Source organism: Lactuca virosa, chromosome 7 (genome assembly GCF_052849685.1).
Source record: "Lactuca virosa cultivar CGN04683 chromosome 7, Lactuca_virosa_CGN04683_v6, whole genome shotgun sequence".
Classification (NCBI taxonomy): Eukaryota; Viridiplantae; Streptophyta; class Magnoliopsida; order Asterales; family Asteraceae; genus Lactuca; species Lactuca virosa.
In genome coordinates this window covers 97875235-97892378 of record NC_136432.1, presented here as the reverse complement: position 1 = coordinate 97892378, position 17144 = coordinate 97875235, and the positions used below count along the sequence as shown (strand labels likewise).

Here is a 17144-nt window from a genome sequence, read left to right as displayed (position 1 = left end):
GTGAAGCTTGAGAAGAGGAAAGGAGCTTGTGAGACCAAGGGGAAACAAGAAGATCCAGAGTTTGGAGCTCATTTTCAGCTCATTGGAGGTATGAAGCTGAATCTTTGTCTATAGATCTTGATTTTTGGGCCTTTTCCTTCATCTTTCTAAGCCCTAGAGAGGTGGTATTCAGGATTTAGTGTTGGAAGTCAGTGTATGCTTTAGATCCAGGTCTATTGGGGGGGGGGGGGGGTTATGGCACAAAGGTGCCCATTTTGTTGCCATGAACACCCCATGCACCATGGAGGCCATCTTTTATGGCTTTTTGGGCCAAAGACCCCTTTCATGTGTACCAAGTTTGGAACTTTACGTATGAAATGAACATTAGGGGGCCAGATCTATGGTTTTGAGGTGTTAAGGCCCATTGAAATCGACTGTATAGTATTGCTTAAGGATGGACTCGACGAGTTGTTCTTGGGACTCAGCGAGTCGCGGTGTAATGACCACCAAATCCTTTTTGTGGATGGACCAGTTGTTAGGGAGTAAAGTCCCGTAGATGTTTAGACGCGAAAAGGGACCTGGGAATCATGGGACTCGACGAGTGCATGAGCAGGCTCGGCGAGTCCAAGGCAATCTCCCAACCTTTGAAGATGGACTCGACGAGTTGTTCATACAACTCGGCGAGTCGTAGACCGGACACATTCTTATGAAGGAGATGAGCTCGTCGAGTTCAAGGAGGAACTCGACGAGTCGAATGAAGATGGTCCTGATGTTTTGAATGAAGGAGAACCTGTCGAGTTCTTGCTAGACTCGACGAGTGGAGTCGGGGTTGGATCGGGTTAGTGGAGTATGGACTCGACGAGTTGGTAGACCAACTCGGCGAGTCAGGTCAACTGGGTGTTGACTTTGACCAATGTTGACCTTGCTTGGTTTTAGTATTGACCCTGGTTAGGGTTGTTTGTTATGTTTGATGACTTGAGGGTTGTCGTGTAGGGATTGAGAGGTCGAGGAGAGCCGACCTTCACGCCGAGGACAATTCAGACACTACAGGACATCGAGGTGAGTTACCTCCCAGTAGAAGTGGGTCTAAGGCACCAAGGCCGGCCCACTAGTAGTTGTTTAGCTGAGATGATTGTCTTTGTGATAATTGTCTGGTCTGCTATTGCTTGATATGCGAGTATGCTAGTTTGCTTGATATGTGACTATGCTAGTTTGCTATGTTATGTGAGCTAGTATGAGTAGGAGGGGACTAGTCCCCGAATCGGTCGTTAGGACCTACTGGTAGGTCGGACACCCGAGATATGTCTGACAGCATGATTGAGATATGATATTATGTGTTAGCGGTAGGGGGTGAAATAGTCCCCGTGTTCGGTTGAAAGACCGGAGGGTAGGTCGGCACCCCAGAATAGCCTGACATGGGTAGGTCAGCACCCCAGAATGGCATGACATGGGTAGGTCAGCACCCCAGAATGGCTTGACATGGGTAGGTCAGCACCCCAGAATGGCTTGACATGGGTAGGACGGGCGCCCCAGAATTGCCCGGCAATATGTATGCTATGTGATTGTATGGTATGTGGTATGATGGGGGAACTCAGTAAGCTTTGTCCTTACAGTTTTAGTTTTGGTTTCAGGTACCTCTTCGTCTAAGGGGAAGGAGCCGGCGGTGTAGCAGTGCATCACACACACACATGGTTTCCGCATGGAGTTTTCTGGGAATGTACTCTGATTTATTTTACTTTTGACGATATGATTTCCAGACGCATTGTTAAGTTACTTTTTACAGATGACATGGCATGGGAATTGTTTCGGTAAACTATGTTGTGAATTACTTAATTAAAAATGAAATTTTTGGGCTTGAAATTTGGGATGTTACAGATGTAGTTTGGGATTGTGGTTTGGACCGTGCTCCTGGTCCAGACGGGTTCACATTTCAGTTCATTCGAACTTTTGGGAGATATTAGGGAATGATGTTATCTCTTTTGTTCAAGAATTTTATATGAATCTTTTCAGCCATGGGTGTAATTCCTCTTTTATCACTTTAATCCCAAAAGTTGATGATCCTATTTTTATTAATGATTACCGCCCTATTAGTCTTATTGGTATTCAGTTTAAGGTTATAGCTAAAATGTTGGCTAATAGATTGGTTCCAGTTCTTCATGATGTTATTGGTTTAGAGCAATCTGCTTTTCTAAAAGGCAGACAAATTTTAGACGGGCCTCTGGTTGTTAATGAACTAGTCCGATGGTTTAAAAAGAAAAAGCAGAAGCTTGTGATTTTAAAATTTAATTTTGACAAAGCGTATGACTCTGTCAGTTGGGACTACTTGGATACGATTTTATCATTTATGGGTTTTGGAGTTAGGTGGAGGTCTTGGATTAGAGCTATGTTCTCTACTGCTAGATCTTCTATTCTTATTAATGGCTCTCCTACTGATGAATTCTCTCTCTTGGGCTTGAGACATGGAGATCCGTTAGCTCCCTTTTTTTTATAATTGCTATTGAGGGTCTTCATGTAGCTATGAAGGATGTGGTCTCTGTAGGAGTATTTATGAGCGCTCCTTTCGGTTCGGGGGATATTTCTATTTCCCATTTTTTCTACGCAGATGACACTATTTTCCTGGGAGAATGGAGTGAAGTTAATGTTCGTAATCTGATGCGTATTCTCAGGTGCTTTTATTTGGTTTCTGGTTTAAAGGTCATTCTCCTTAAATTCAATCTTTATGAAGTTGGAGTTGGTGATGTTGATGTTACTAATCTGGCATCCATCACGGGGTGTGCGCCATGTTCCTTCCATTTTATGTATTTAGGGATTCATGTTGGGGAGTCTATGGTGCGTATCAAAGGATGGCAGGTGATTATTGATCGCTTCAGAAGTTGTTGTCCCAGAAGATGAGTTATGGATATTTGTCCTTTTACCATTTTAATAATATTTATGATTGCATTTTTTGTTTTTTTAAATATTTTAGCTGAGTAGAATGGATTTGGCGTTTAGATCTTTTTTCAACCTTGAAATTCTGCAAATTTCCATTTTTGCCCCTTTCTAAACCAAATTAATGTCTCTGTCGAAACTTAAATTCACAGGTATTTGATTGTAATCTCCATGACAATTTCCAGCCCACTATCCTTCCTGTAAGCATTTTTACCATTCGAAAATTATTGTAACCTTTTTACAGCTATCAAGTGTATATGTTATAACTAATGCATATATTTTCATTTACTGTAATTATTGCCAGTCGGAACCACAACAGTTCACTACCCCTGATGAGTCTCAAGAAGATGACAAAGCTTGTAATGATCCGTGTTATCGGCTAATATGAAATCATACTTTGCAAAGGAATACTCTTCAACCCTCGCGACACGGGAATCTTCTCTAGTTGTCTTTATTGTAAATAATAGATTTTTTGTGATAAATTTAATAAGAAATGAAAAAAATTCATATATTTATCATTTTACTAGTTTGGACGAAGTTTTTATAGTTTAATTATCAAAAATTTTATATATTTTTAATGAATTAAATTACTTTATTAAAATGACAATAACATACAATAGGAACTAAAAAAACAAAAACATAAATTAAATTTTATATTGTTTAGTTAAGATCCAAAATCCAAGACTTTATTTATAAAGTCGTCTATATAACAATACTAGGTGTAAAACCCATGTAATAAATGAGTTCATTAAAAAAATATGAAATTTTAAATATTTGAGAAGTTTGAATTTATAAAAAAATGAAAAATATTGAATTATTAAATTAAAGTGTTTTTTTCTCTTTTAAATTTAAACAAATAATTTAGATAAATAAATAAAGAAAATTAATGAGGCTTTAATTTAGAAATTTTAAAATTAGAATGAAAGTCGATTAATAAAATTGTTATGCATTTATTATTAAATTTATTGTAATTAGTACATTTAAATATTATATGAATTTTATAAAATGAAAAATAAAAGATAAAATAACATATGAAAAAAAAACTAATTTAAAATAATCACAAACTGACATGTGACAAAAAAAATATTTAGAGTTAATTGTTAAATGTTTAAAAAATAGATAATATCATTCTTCTTATCAAAGAAAATAGTTTGATAAGTTGTGCTACAACCCTTTAGTTGATTTTGATTGTTGACATTTCCAACCATTTGGAGTATATATAACGTGTGATTTATGGCGATCACATTCTAAAACTAGAAAATATCATTATTGTGTTCATAAAATAAATATAAAAATGTCAAATAATTTGACAACACTACTAGAAAATTGAAAGTTACCTACGAGCTATTGTGTTGGTATTTAGTAGGAAACAAGGATTAGCCACAAATTTCCAACAAAATTGGTTTGTTGGAAAAAGGGCCGTGGGAAACACACTTCCTACAAATTTCCAATGAAATGTGTAACAAATCTCCGACAATATATTTTGTAGGAAATTTCCAACAAAGTTCCAACAAAACTTCCTAACACAATTTTTCCTACGGATTTCCTATAAATCTTTTTTCCGACGGAATTCCTACGGTCAATTCCAACAAATTTCCAACGGTTTTATTTTCCAAAAGAGTTTTATTTTGATGCATTTTTCTATAGGTATTGTGTTGATAATAATATGAACTAATAATAAAAGTAATGTAAAACAATTGAAGTAATAATAACATTTATATAGAAAAGGGGCAAGGCAAAAAAAAAAAAGGAAATGCAAAAAGAAAAGGAGAGAAACAATTTTAGTTTTTCCGCTTTTAGTTTTGCTAGAGGAATTCCAATAAAATTGAATTTTTTAATAGTAATTAATATTCCGTAGGAAATCTGTTGGAAATTACCAACGCTTTTCCAACGGACTTTTCTTGGTTTCTAATTTCATTGGTATTTTGTTGGAATTTTGTGGATTTCTGTTTTATTGCATTTTTGTTGGAAATTTAATGGAAATTACCTACAAAATATATTCGTAGGTAACTTTTTGTAGCTAAAACAAAATTTTCTAGTAGTGCAAGTAGTTAGTAGTTACACGAATTTGTTGACTTTGATAGTTATCTATTCTCCCATCTTAACATGTTATAACTCATGATTGATGATGATCATATTTTAAGATTGCTTGACGGTATAAGATCATTACTTGTTGATCAAAAATCATATAAACATCAAATAATTTGACTAAGTTGTGAGACAACGCTAAAGTTAACTTTTGACAGTGGACTTTTGAACCTCCACATTGTTCTCAAATTTTATGCTATTTTTGATGTTGAACCTTAAGCTTGACTAATACTTTGTATCATATGTTGGATTAAACGATGAACAACAAAGAATACATGGAGATTCTTTGGTCTTGGAGATGTTTTGATTTTTTGCAGCATTTTATGTCACTACCACAAAAGGGGAAATTTCGGACAACAAAAGGACTGAAAAATCCTTCAGAAATGACAACGGAATAGCCCCCTTTTTTTAGTAGTGTGCAGATTCTTTTATTTCACTAAGCTAATTCACAGATACTAAAGTCACCGGTTCTTTGATATCTGTATGAGCATCGTTGAAACATTGTAAGTGCTCATATTTATTCCATGCAAATAATTTTGTTGTTATCAAGTTTTGTAATTATGTTTGTGTTTGTTTCGGAAATAGCCTCACTTTGGAACCTAAGCATGCTACGTTTTTTTTTATCAGCTCCACTTCATGTTTTTCTTAGTTTTCATTAAATTCTCACTTGGCCACTTAGCTATTATTTTCGAGTGACATGTCATCAATTAGATAGTTTTGTGTTTTCGTACTTCTTTGGAAAAGTGGATGGTGGAACATCTTGGGGTCCCTTTGGGGCTGTTGCGTGAACAATGTGAGGCAATTATTAATATTTAATTGTCAATAAGTATATCGTGGGTTAATTGTTCAATGTTCTTAGATCACTAAGAGTTCATCTTGAGTTAATTAATGTTCAGTGTTCCTAGAGCACTAAGAGTAATAACTTGATTGGGACCTTAATTGCATGAAGAATCTCTATTCAAATCAGAGATGATTAAGATACTGGCTGCGCATTTGAAGTCAAAAGCGGTAGGCTTGATTAGTTGCTTGTATTATTTACTTTTCTATAAGTGAATCTTACAAAGTTGAGGGTTATATGCTTCTTGTGATTAAGTTTTCATAAATTTTTTTGCTGACAATAGTTGGGTTGCTAATAACCACTTAATGGTATTTTGTAATGAATACAAATGCAAATGCTTCTTGTGATTAAGTTCTAGGCTGTCAGCAACGTTGTTAAGTGCAACTTTTTTGCCCCACTAGCTTGCAACCATGTTTTTCTATATTTTATTATCGACTTATATTGTGCAAGCAAAAAAAAAAAAAAAAAAAAAAAAAAAGAGGTGAAACCAAAAATTAACATGGTTTGGTCTATGTGTGTTAGTCTACGGACAAAAACCTGAGGCCTATGCTATTATTCAACTCTTTCGATACATTGGATAACCAACTTATAAACATAAAAAAGATAACAACTTTTGGGTCAAACCCATATACTCCAAACATTAGTCCCTTAAATTCCAAGTATATATATATATATATATATATATATATATATATATATATATATATATATATATATATATATATATATATATATATATATATATATATATATATATAAAAGAAAGGTTTCCACAATATTCAACACTCTTAAGGCGTGTTCGGGAAAAATAACTGGTTGCAGGTAGCGGGTAACGTTATGTTAAACATTACGTGAATTAGCGTTTTGTTAAACGCTACGTGAAGTAACATTTGAATTTGGAGCGTTTTGTTTAAACTAAACGTAGAAACTTGTAGTGTCAAACGAAACTTTTTGTTCAAAATGGAGCGTTTTGTTAAATATTAGAAGCTAGAAGCTCTTAAACACTACAAACGTTTTGTGTCGTTAACCCCCAAAACTCTTTTACGACCGACCTAGTCACTATGGTCCATCTTAATTATTTTGGTGTTCGGTCCAAAAACAAGTTAGTCATTATAAGAGTATCCATAATTGTGAGTTGAATGAGAGAGTTGAATGAGGTGACAAGTCTATATGACATTCAATTGATGAAACTCTATCATTATGAGATGCCACGTTGACATTCAATAGATTTTGAGTTTAATAATCATTGAACTATTGAATAGAAAAAACGAAAATTTTTAATTCTTAAATATTTACTATAAATTATATTTTGTTACATTCTATTGAATTTTATAGAATTAAATATAAAGTCGTATATATTTTAAAAAGATAATATGAAAATCCATTGAAGGAATTCAACTAGATGACTTAATTAAATTCAAATATTCAAGAAGCGACCATTAAAAAACACGCTCCAACGAAATATAAAATTGTATTGTAATGAATCAATATTTTAAAGAGTATTGCTATGAAATTATCAAATATAACCGCCAGACTCTAATCTGACACAAATTACGTAATCACATAAATCCAACAAAACTCTCCCTGTTATATTTAGGGATTCGGCAAAGAGTTTGACAATATTTTACCATCTTCTTCTAAAACTCCCACGCATCTTCAACAACACTTTTCAAATGGAGGTATATCCATTTCTTATGTTCTTCTCCAGTACCTTATTCGTTTTCTTATCATCCTCTGCTGCAATAGATACAATAACTCCAAATCAACCAATCAAAGATGGCAACACCCTCGTTTCAGAAGATGAGACGTACGAACTTGGTTTTTTCAGCCCTGGAAAGTCCCAGAATCGATACTTGGGGATATGGTACAAGCATGTCTCAACTTTTACCACTGTGTGGGTTGCTAACAGGGACACACCAATCAACGACACATCTGGGAAGTTTCAACTCAGTAACGAAGGAAAGCTTCTAATTCTCAGTGGTAACAATACCCTAATCTGGTCATCCAAATCCTCGGCATCGATCAGGAATGTTAATCTTCCGGTGGCACAGCTTCTGGACAGCGGAAATCTTGTCGTGTGGGATGAAACGAACACCAAAGAAGCTCCGATCTGGCAAAGTTTTGACTACCCCGGAGACACGTTGCTACCAGGACAGAAGTTAGGGAAGGATTTGCTAACAGGAATTCAGAAGAACTTAACATCGTGGAAGAGCCCTGATGATCCTTCTATAGGTCGATATAAAGTCTTTCTAAACACAAATGGGTATCCACAGACATTTGAGGTAGAAGGTGAAGTTCCACACTCAAGGTTTGGACCATGGAATGGTGAAGGGTTTAGTGGGCTTCCTCGAGAAAACACCAATCCCATTTTTTCCGTAGAGTTTGTTGTCAACGAAAAGGAAATATCATATTCATATAAACTTAAAAGTCCAGTTCTTCAGAGGATAATTCTTACATGGGACGGAAGCCATCTTCAATTCAGTTGGATCAATCGAACCCAAGAATGGGTTTTATATGGAAATGTCGTTGTTGATAACTGTAGTCAATATGGACGATGTGGTCCTTATGGAAGGTGTAGTACGAAAACATATCCTCCATGCAATTGTATGGAAGGCTTTGAGCCAAAAGTCGTAGAAGAATGGAATTCAGGAGATTGGTCAAGTGGGTGTCAACGTAGAAAGGCTTTTGATTGTGGGAGTACTCAGGACGATGGGTTTCAGAAAATTTCAGGAGTGAAATTTCCAGACACACAACATTCATGGTTCAACGTGAGCATGTCTCTTAGAGAATGCGAGATGGCCTGTAGAAGGAATTGTTCTTGTAGAGCTTATGCAAATTTAGATATTAGAGAAGGGGGAAGTGGATGTTTGCTATGGTTGGATGAACTCATGGACATAAGAGAGTATGATGACAATCAAGATCTTCACATAAGAATGGCCACATCTGAGTTACCAGGTACACACATTTCGATCTATATTTAAGAGTGAGTATTACCATTAAATGGACTGGACATGTGATTTGTTGCTAATGTAATGAGCCAAACCATTAATTAAGTCATTTTCCCAAGATCTTAAGTGGCTTTAGGAGCATCTTCGATGCAATGAACCTTTTAGAGGTCTATAGCAATGTGCTCCGCAAGATGTAAACCTTTACGTACATCTTATAAATCTGTTCACTACTACCAAACATAACCTAATAGCGACGGCCAATTCCGTTAAAATTCCGACACTAACTATGTAAAACTCGTGTGTAGTTTTTTTACCCGACGGGTCTGACCAAACATCCCGTCAAGTCGCCAACCGCTGGATTATTTATGCTGACAGAGTATATCAACAAAAAGATTACAAAACATTAAAAAAAAAAAAAACAAAGTTACATAATCATTACGATCGATTAGACTTTTTATTAGGTTTTGTTATTGCTAAAAACTATATAGTTTGAACACGCAATGGAGATTTGTTTAGCACGATTCCTTGACAAAATGGATCCCATGTATAATTTATATATTTAACATAAACTATTTTTTTATGCATTGTTATAGCACATTTAATATTGATATCTTACAGAACTAAAAGAAATTTATAACACTTTTTTTTTGTCAAACATGTATCTTTTTCAACATATTAATTAGTTTTTTAATGGTGTAATTCACTGGGGTTTGGATGCTTATTTAAAATATTTATTGAATTATTGGTCTTTGACACGTTAATAAATTATTTTAAGTCTTTTAATAGAACAATTTACTTAAATAATAAGTATTTTAAAAGTTAATCTCTCCTTATATATTTAAAAGTCCTGATTAAGATAGAAAACACATTTTAATTTTACCCCTTGATACTTTAACCATAAAAATCTTTAAATAGACTAATTCGGACATTTTACGCTTATAAAAAAAATAAATTCAAAAACTATAATTGAACTTATTATGTTTTAGTATCGGATAAATTTATCCAACCATCTTTTTAACGATCTATGTTTCTAAAAAGTAAGAGGTAATGTGAAGATTTATTATATAAAGAAGCATTTGAAATGAAGATATATATATATATATATATATATATATATATATATATATATATATATATATATATATATATATATATATATATATATATATATATATATAAATAAATTAGATGTGTGTCCGCGCAAAACATCGGCGATAATTAGCTCTTTTGGCGAATAGTTTTCTAACGGAGAAATAACTATTTTATTTTATTATTAGTTATTATGTAATAAAAAATTACCACTTTTAAATAAAATATTTATGTATAGTTTTTATATTTATATTGTTTGTTTATACATTTGATGTAATTAATTATTATCGGTGTTTAATTTAAGAAATATAAATTAATTTATATGCATTAATTTAATATTTTAAAATTTTCATTTTGTTTCAAATTAAATTTCTTAATAACCTTCTTTAATTCATGTTTTTAAACTTTTGGTAAGTATTAATAATTTTTTTTATATAAAACTGATTTGTACAAAAGAAAATTGTATCTTATACCTCTTAAAATTAAAGATATAACTAATATGTTTTATAATATATATATATATATATATATATATATATATATATATATATATATATATATATATATATATATATATATACTATTCTAATAAATGAATAGTTTTAATCTCCTTTTGCCAAGTGTCACTCTAATACAACTCCTCATTAATATTATGTTATGTGTCATGTAGATATATTAGACAACTTATTTCAAATTTCAAAATTCAAATTTACATTTTCTAATTATATGTTAAATTTGAAGTTATAATAACTTTAAAATTTTGATATATCTTCTAATTAATAATTTATTTAAAATAATTGATTAATAATTATAAATTTTTATTATGAAAATTTAATTAATTTTATAACCCGTGGTTCCCACGGGTTATAAACTAGTGTGTGTGTGTGTGTGTGTGTATGTGTATATATATATATATATATATATATATATATATATATTAAACGACTTCTTGGCCGATCTATTCTACTGGTGTGCCCACTTTGCTAAAACGTTAAAATGAGTAAACAACACCCTATCTTACAGTCCACACCAATCCGCCATAAAGTCAATTACATAAATTTAAAAAACAAACTTCTAATATAGTGGTTGTCAATCACACTTGCGGCTTGCCTTGCAAATGTTTTTTCAAATCCAATTTGAGTGCCAATTAATCAACATATTCTTTTTAAGATTTATAACTATTGCAATGGCATATAAGACCCATCAATTAATATGACACATATATACTCACTAATCACTAGTGCCGATGGCCTAAATGTTATGGACTTCTCAAAAAGATGTCATAATGGATGCTTTTAGAAGTTTATTTTAACACAGTCACATCTAAGGTATCTTTATAAAAAGTTCATATTCTGTAAGTTTAATTGTGTGGTTTTGCATGCTCTAATATACCTTTGGATTACAATCATACTAATAATGGTATTGATTAACACAAGGCAAATCTAGCTTCAAAAGGAAGAAGCTAATAATCGTGGTGGTGCTGTCAGCTTCCCTCTTGCAACTCGACGGTTACCCGCGCATACAAAAATTGGGGAAACCCTAACCGACTCGCCGAGTTGTTCATCCACTCGTCGAGTCTACGACAATCTTCATTGGACTCGCCGAGTTGTTCTTCAACTCGCCGAGTTCATTCCTATCTTCATATGACTCGTCGAGTCGACCATGCGACTCGCCGAGTCCCTTCAGTCCTTTTTGCCATACAGACTCATTTGAGCCATGCAGCGGCTCCAAACTACAGTTCCAAGCTTCTAAGGCATGCTTTTCACGTAAAGTTGCAAACTTTACGTGCATGCATAGCTACAAAGGCTTTTAATGTCAAATCCAAGCTCACAATGGGGGTTTCATACTAAAAAAGGCTTCATACATGACCAAATTTGGAGCTTTATGACTCTAGAACCCAAGAAGGTTACAGATCTGAAGTTACAATTTCAGATCTAGCTCATATCCCCCATTACCATCTCAACCAAACCATAAAAACCCTAGATCTCAACCAAAAGAGGTCTAGAAGGAAAGAGAAGAAAAGGTGACGACTTGATACCTCCAAATGATGCTATCTGAGGTAGATTTCTGATTTCCCACACTTCCTTGCTCCTAGCCTTTTGTTCCCCAAGCTCTTCTTCTCAAAAGATCTCCTCTCCAAAGCTTTAGACACACAAGAATGAAACACCACACGAATTAGGGTTTTCTGAGCTCTCAAAGGACTGCAAAGAGGCCAAAGGAGGCTTATGCTTCCTTAAATAGGGTGCAAAACCCCGGGATTTAGGGTTTCCTCTACCAGCTCCTACTCGTCGAGTCCCTTCATGGACTCGGCGAGTAGGTCACTAAATACACGAACCAACCCGCTGCTACTCGACGAGTAGGGCAACCAACTCGTCGAGTAGGCATTGAAACCAATTAAATTCTTATTTAAACAATACCTGAGAATCGGGGTGTTACAATATATATATATATATATATATATATATATATATATATATATATATATATATATATATATATATATATATATATATATATATATATATATATATATATATCTTTTGTGGCTTAAAAATAGAAGGATGTGTGTCTCAATGGAAAAATGTGTTAATAAAGGCTCGTTTTAGGTCCTAATTTAGATCTCTTACGACTTTTATTTTTTTATTTTTATTTTTATTTTATATCATCAAAAATATAAAATAATAGACCCATCACAACACAATGTCCATCCTTGCTACTTATAATAAACCTAAGTCCTAACAAAGATCATTGATGCATTGAAAAATGACTAAAATCTAATGAAATAGAACATATTTGTTCAGCTTGGGCTGGGCCTTGTCAGCCCTTATTGGCTTCTAAAAAGCCTATTAGATCCAATACTCCTCAAGTCCTACAGTTTTAAACCACAAAAACCAGATAAACAGGGCGAGTTGGGTTAAGTTTGCTCGGAAAAAATGGAGGCTCCGACGAGAGAGACGGGAAGTTTCAAAAGGGTGGTTGCCCCTCTCTTGCCATAACATGACTCGGAATCCGATCATGTTGAGCTGATGATCATGACTCTCTTTATTCACCACTAATGAACAGCCCTTGTAGCGCATAAGCAGAAACATGAGTTCTTTTCCCTCTGGATCTTCAAATATACGCTTCTATATATATATATATATATATATATATATATATATATATATATATATATATATATATATATATATATATATATATATATACTATTCTAATAAATGAATAGTTTTAATATCTTTTTGTCAAGTGTCACTCTAATACAACTCCTCATTAATATTATGTTATGTGTCATGTAGATATATTAGACAACTTATTTCAAATTTCAAAATTCAAATTTATATTTTCTAATTATATGTTAAATTTGAAGTTATAATAAATTTAAAATTTTGATATATCTTCTAATTAATAATTTATTTAAAATAATTGATTAATAATTATAAATTTTTATTATGAAAATTTAATTAATTTTATAACTCGTGGTTCCCACGGGTTATAAACTAGTGTGTGTATATATATAATATATATATATATATATATATATATATATATATATATTAAACGACTTCTTGGCCAATCTATTCTACTGGTGTGCCCACTTTGCTAAAACGTTAAAATGAGTAAACAACACCCTATCTTACCAGTCCACACCAATCCGCCATAAAGTCAATTGCATAAATTTAAAAAACAAACTTCTAATATAGTGGTTGTCAATCACACTTGCGGCTTGCCTTGCAAATGTTTTTTCAAATCCAATTTGAGTGCCAATTAATCAATATATTCTTTTTAAGATTTATAACCATTGCAATGGCATATAAGACCCATCAATTAATATGACACATATATACTCACTAATCACTAGTGCCGATGGCCTAAATGTTATGGACCTCTCAAAAAGACGCCATAATGGATGCTTTTAGAAGTTTATTTTAACACAGTCACATCTAAGGTATCTTTATAAAAAGTTCATATTCTGTAGGTTTAATTGTGTGGTTTTGCATGCTCTAATATACCTTTGGATTACAATCATACTAATAATGGTATTGATTAACACAAGGCAAATCCAGCTTCAAAAGGAAGAAGCTAATAATCGTGGTGGTGCTGTCAGTTTCATCAGTTGCACTACTTTTGTCTGTAGTAGCATATGCATGTAGAAATAAAAAGAAAGCACGAGGTAAAACTAACCAAAAAAATTCGTATTTTTTGTATGTAATCAAGAGAAACTGAACATGAACTTATCATTTTGTAGGTTGCTGGACAAATACCCTTAACAGGGATGATCAGGTGGAAAACCTTGATGAGCTACCTTTTTTTAGCCTTCATAAAATAGTTAAGGCTACCGCTAACTTCCACATTGATAATAAGATAGGAGAAGGTGGCTTTGGTCCTGTTTACAAGGTAATTTAATTAATCCATTTTGAATAAAATGCAATTCATATCAGTATGATTAAAGAAAAAGAAAGCCTCATGTAAGATGTATATGAATTGCAACCTTTGTCTTTTAGGGTGTGTTAAAAACCGGAGAAGTAATAGCTGTAAAGCGACTTTCAGAAACTTCTCAACAGGGACCTGATGAATTCAAGAATGAAGTCATGTGTATTGCCAAACTTCAGCATCGAAATCTTGTGAAGCTCCTTGGATATTGCATTGATGGAAATGAAAAGATTTTGATTTATGAATACATGGATAATAAAAGCTTGGACTCATTTCTATTTGGTTCGATTCTAGATCTCTAGTACCTTACTTTCAAACTTCTTGTAGAAATCCATGATGTCAAATTTGTTTAAAATTTCATATAACTAGTTCAGTTATATTGTGCAGATGAAACCAAAAGTTCAATGCTTGACTGGGGACAGAGGTTTCATATTATCCATGGTATCGCTAAAGGTATTCTTTATCTACATCAAGATTCACGCCTCCAAATTATCCATAGAGATCTCAAGGCATCTAATATCTTGTTGGACAGCGAAATGAACCCAAAAATATCTGACTTTGGCCTTGCTCGAAAGTTTGTCGGACTGGATGCCATGGCTAAGACAAGGAACGTTGTGGGAACATAGTAAGAATAATCTACAAAACATGGATTACTAGATTGGTTATGTTTGATTACACGTATTTTTCAAAACTTTAGTTGGAAAATTACACAAACAAACGCCAAACTTTGTTTCTAATATGTGTTTATTAATTGAACTTGGCCTTGTCGACAGTGGATACATTTCTCCTGAGTATGCTGTACATGGGCATATCTCAGTGAAGTCGGATGTATTTAGCTTTGGTGTTGTTGTGTTGGAGATTGTGAGTGGGAGGAAAAACAGAGGATTCTCTCATGAAGGTCATAGCGACAACCTTCTTGGACATGTAAGTTTATTTGGTAGAATAATTGTATTCTTTCTCCCGTTATGATTAAAGTGGCCGAATGGATAGTAATGCATGTTTGGATAAAGTGTTAAAGTATGTTTCTTTCTTTTTAAACAAATCAAATGGGACTAAATGACAATTTTACTGGTGCATACTGAATATTTTACAACAATTACCATTTTTAGCAATATTAATCAGTTTTAATGCTAGTAGAGTTGGGAGAAAATATGAAGAAAAGAAAAAAGATAGTTTCTTAATACATTAAACCAGACTTTTTTCACTTAAGCCGTATGTAAATTTGGCCAAATTGACTCAAAAATAAATAGCATGTATATTTGTCCAGCATATGGTTTAACCCATTAAGTCCATCAACTGAAAAAAGAAACAACCTCCTAAGGGTTTTTTTTTCGTTTAATGGTTAAACATTTGACCCCTACTAGTTTAACAAAAAATTAATTGGTGTTTTCTTTATGTTTTCCTTTTTGGCATATATAATCGTATGAAGTTTGATTTCATTCAGGCATGGAGACTCTACAAAGAAGACAAGTCGATTGAACTTATAAATGCATCCTTACACAACTCGTGTGTGGTCTCCCAAGTGTTACGATCAATACACGTTGGATTATTGTGTGTGCAACAACATGCAGAAGATAGGCCAACTATGTCATTAGTGGTTTCAATGCTTGTTAGTGAAGTTATGTTGCCTCCACCTAAACAACCAGCTTTTTTCACGGAAGAAAGTTGTCGTGAATTAGAATTTGGTTTATCATCAAATGAATACATGATAACACTATTGTATGCTAGATAGAAAAGGATCATGTCTATGACATATGTATAGTTACATGTTGTGGACAATTCTATTTATAAAGTTTTGCCCTTTCCAGACGTTAACCATGGATTCAGATCTATAGCTTTATGTTATCACTTCAATTAAAACTTTGAACACATATTTGGATAATGCATCGTTATTAAGATCAAATCATATATTTCAAAGACTACACAAGGCGCATTTCCTTTAACTTATGGATTGATAAAAGAATGACATTGACACATCTTGGTAGCAAGATTCTATTTCATGTTTAACAGTCACATGAGATTGGTATAATAAATGGTGAATTATGCAAAACAACCATAGTTGAAGCATCTCAAATGGATTGAAAGTGTAACACCTGTCCCAGGTATTATTTGATTTTTCCAAGTTTTAGGGATTTGATGATGGGACTCGACGAGTAGTATCACCGACTCGTAAAGTAGAGGACTTTTCAAGGACGCGGTATCTACACCCTACTCGACGAGTTGGAAGGCCAACTCGACGAGTAGGCGCTGTAAGGGAAAAAACCCTAATTTTAGGGTTTGCACCCTATATAATCTCCTTAAGAGCCTTGAGGCTGACCTTCCACCTGTTGGGTTTTAGTATACTACAACATCCTATGGTGCACATACAACCCTAAATACCTTGGATCTATGTTTTCTCTATTATACATGCAAATATGAAGTTTCCAAGATATTACCCTATACTAGCATACAAATATCATATACTTGGGTAATAAAATAGATAGAATACATACCTTTTTTTTTATGTAACTTGTCTTCATGAAGCTTGAGTGCCTAGTGCCCCAAGTGTGACACCTCAAATGGTTCACACAACACCATGAACACTTGGAATAACCTTGAGAATAAGGATACTTTGGTTATCTCTAGTGAAATCGGCCTTGCCCTTTTGTGTACACACACTAGTGCCCATTTCACCAACCAATGACATCTTTATATAGTGTGGAGATTAGGGTTAAACCCTAATACCCATGACCTTTCATTTCATATGATCCATGGGTTAAACACTCCATGGACTATCCATGAAAGCTTAACCCAACCTAAATGAACTTGGCCCATCACACACATATATCTTAGAGTCCATATTT

The 17144-nt window shown here is 33.5% G+C and overlaps 1 protein-coding gene across 2 annotated transcripts; it reads left to right on the top strand.

The window, feature by feature from the left end:
- Positions 1 to 7401: 7401 nt before the first annotated feature.
- LOC145125247 (G-type lectin S-receptor-like serine/threonine-protein kinase At4g27290) lies at positions 7402 to 16119 on the top strand. Of its 2 annotated transcripts, XM_079060737.1 has the most exons (7): positions 7402 to 8788; positions 13925 to 14041; positions 14117 to 14265; positions 14373 to 14583; positions 14689 to 14926; positions 15075 to 15225; positions 15746 to 16119. In XM_079060737.1, exons 1-7 carry the CDS (start codon positions 7507 to 7509, stop codon positions 16031 to 16033), a joined length of 2436 nt encoding a protein of 811 aa, XP_078916863.1. In that variant the 5' UTR covers positions 7402 to 7506; the 3' UTR covers positions 16034 to 16119. The 2 variants fall into 2 exon arrangements, with proteins under 2 accessions (XP_078916863.1, XP_078916864.1); XM_079060738.1 differs by lacking the exon at positions 13925 to 14041.
- Positions 16120 to 17144: the final 1025 nt, after the last annotated feature.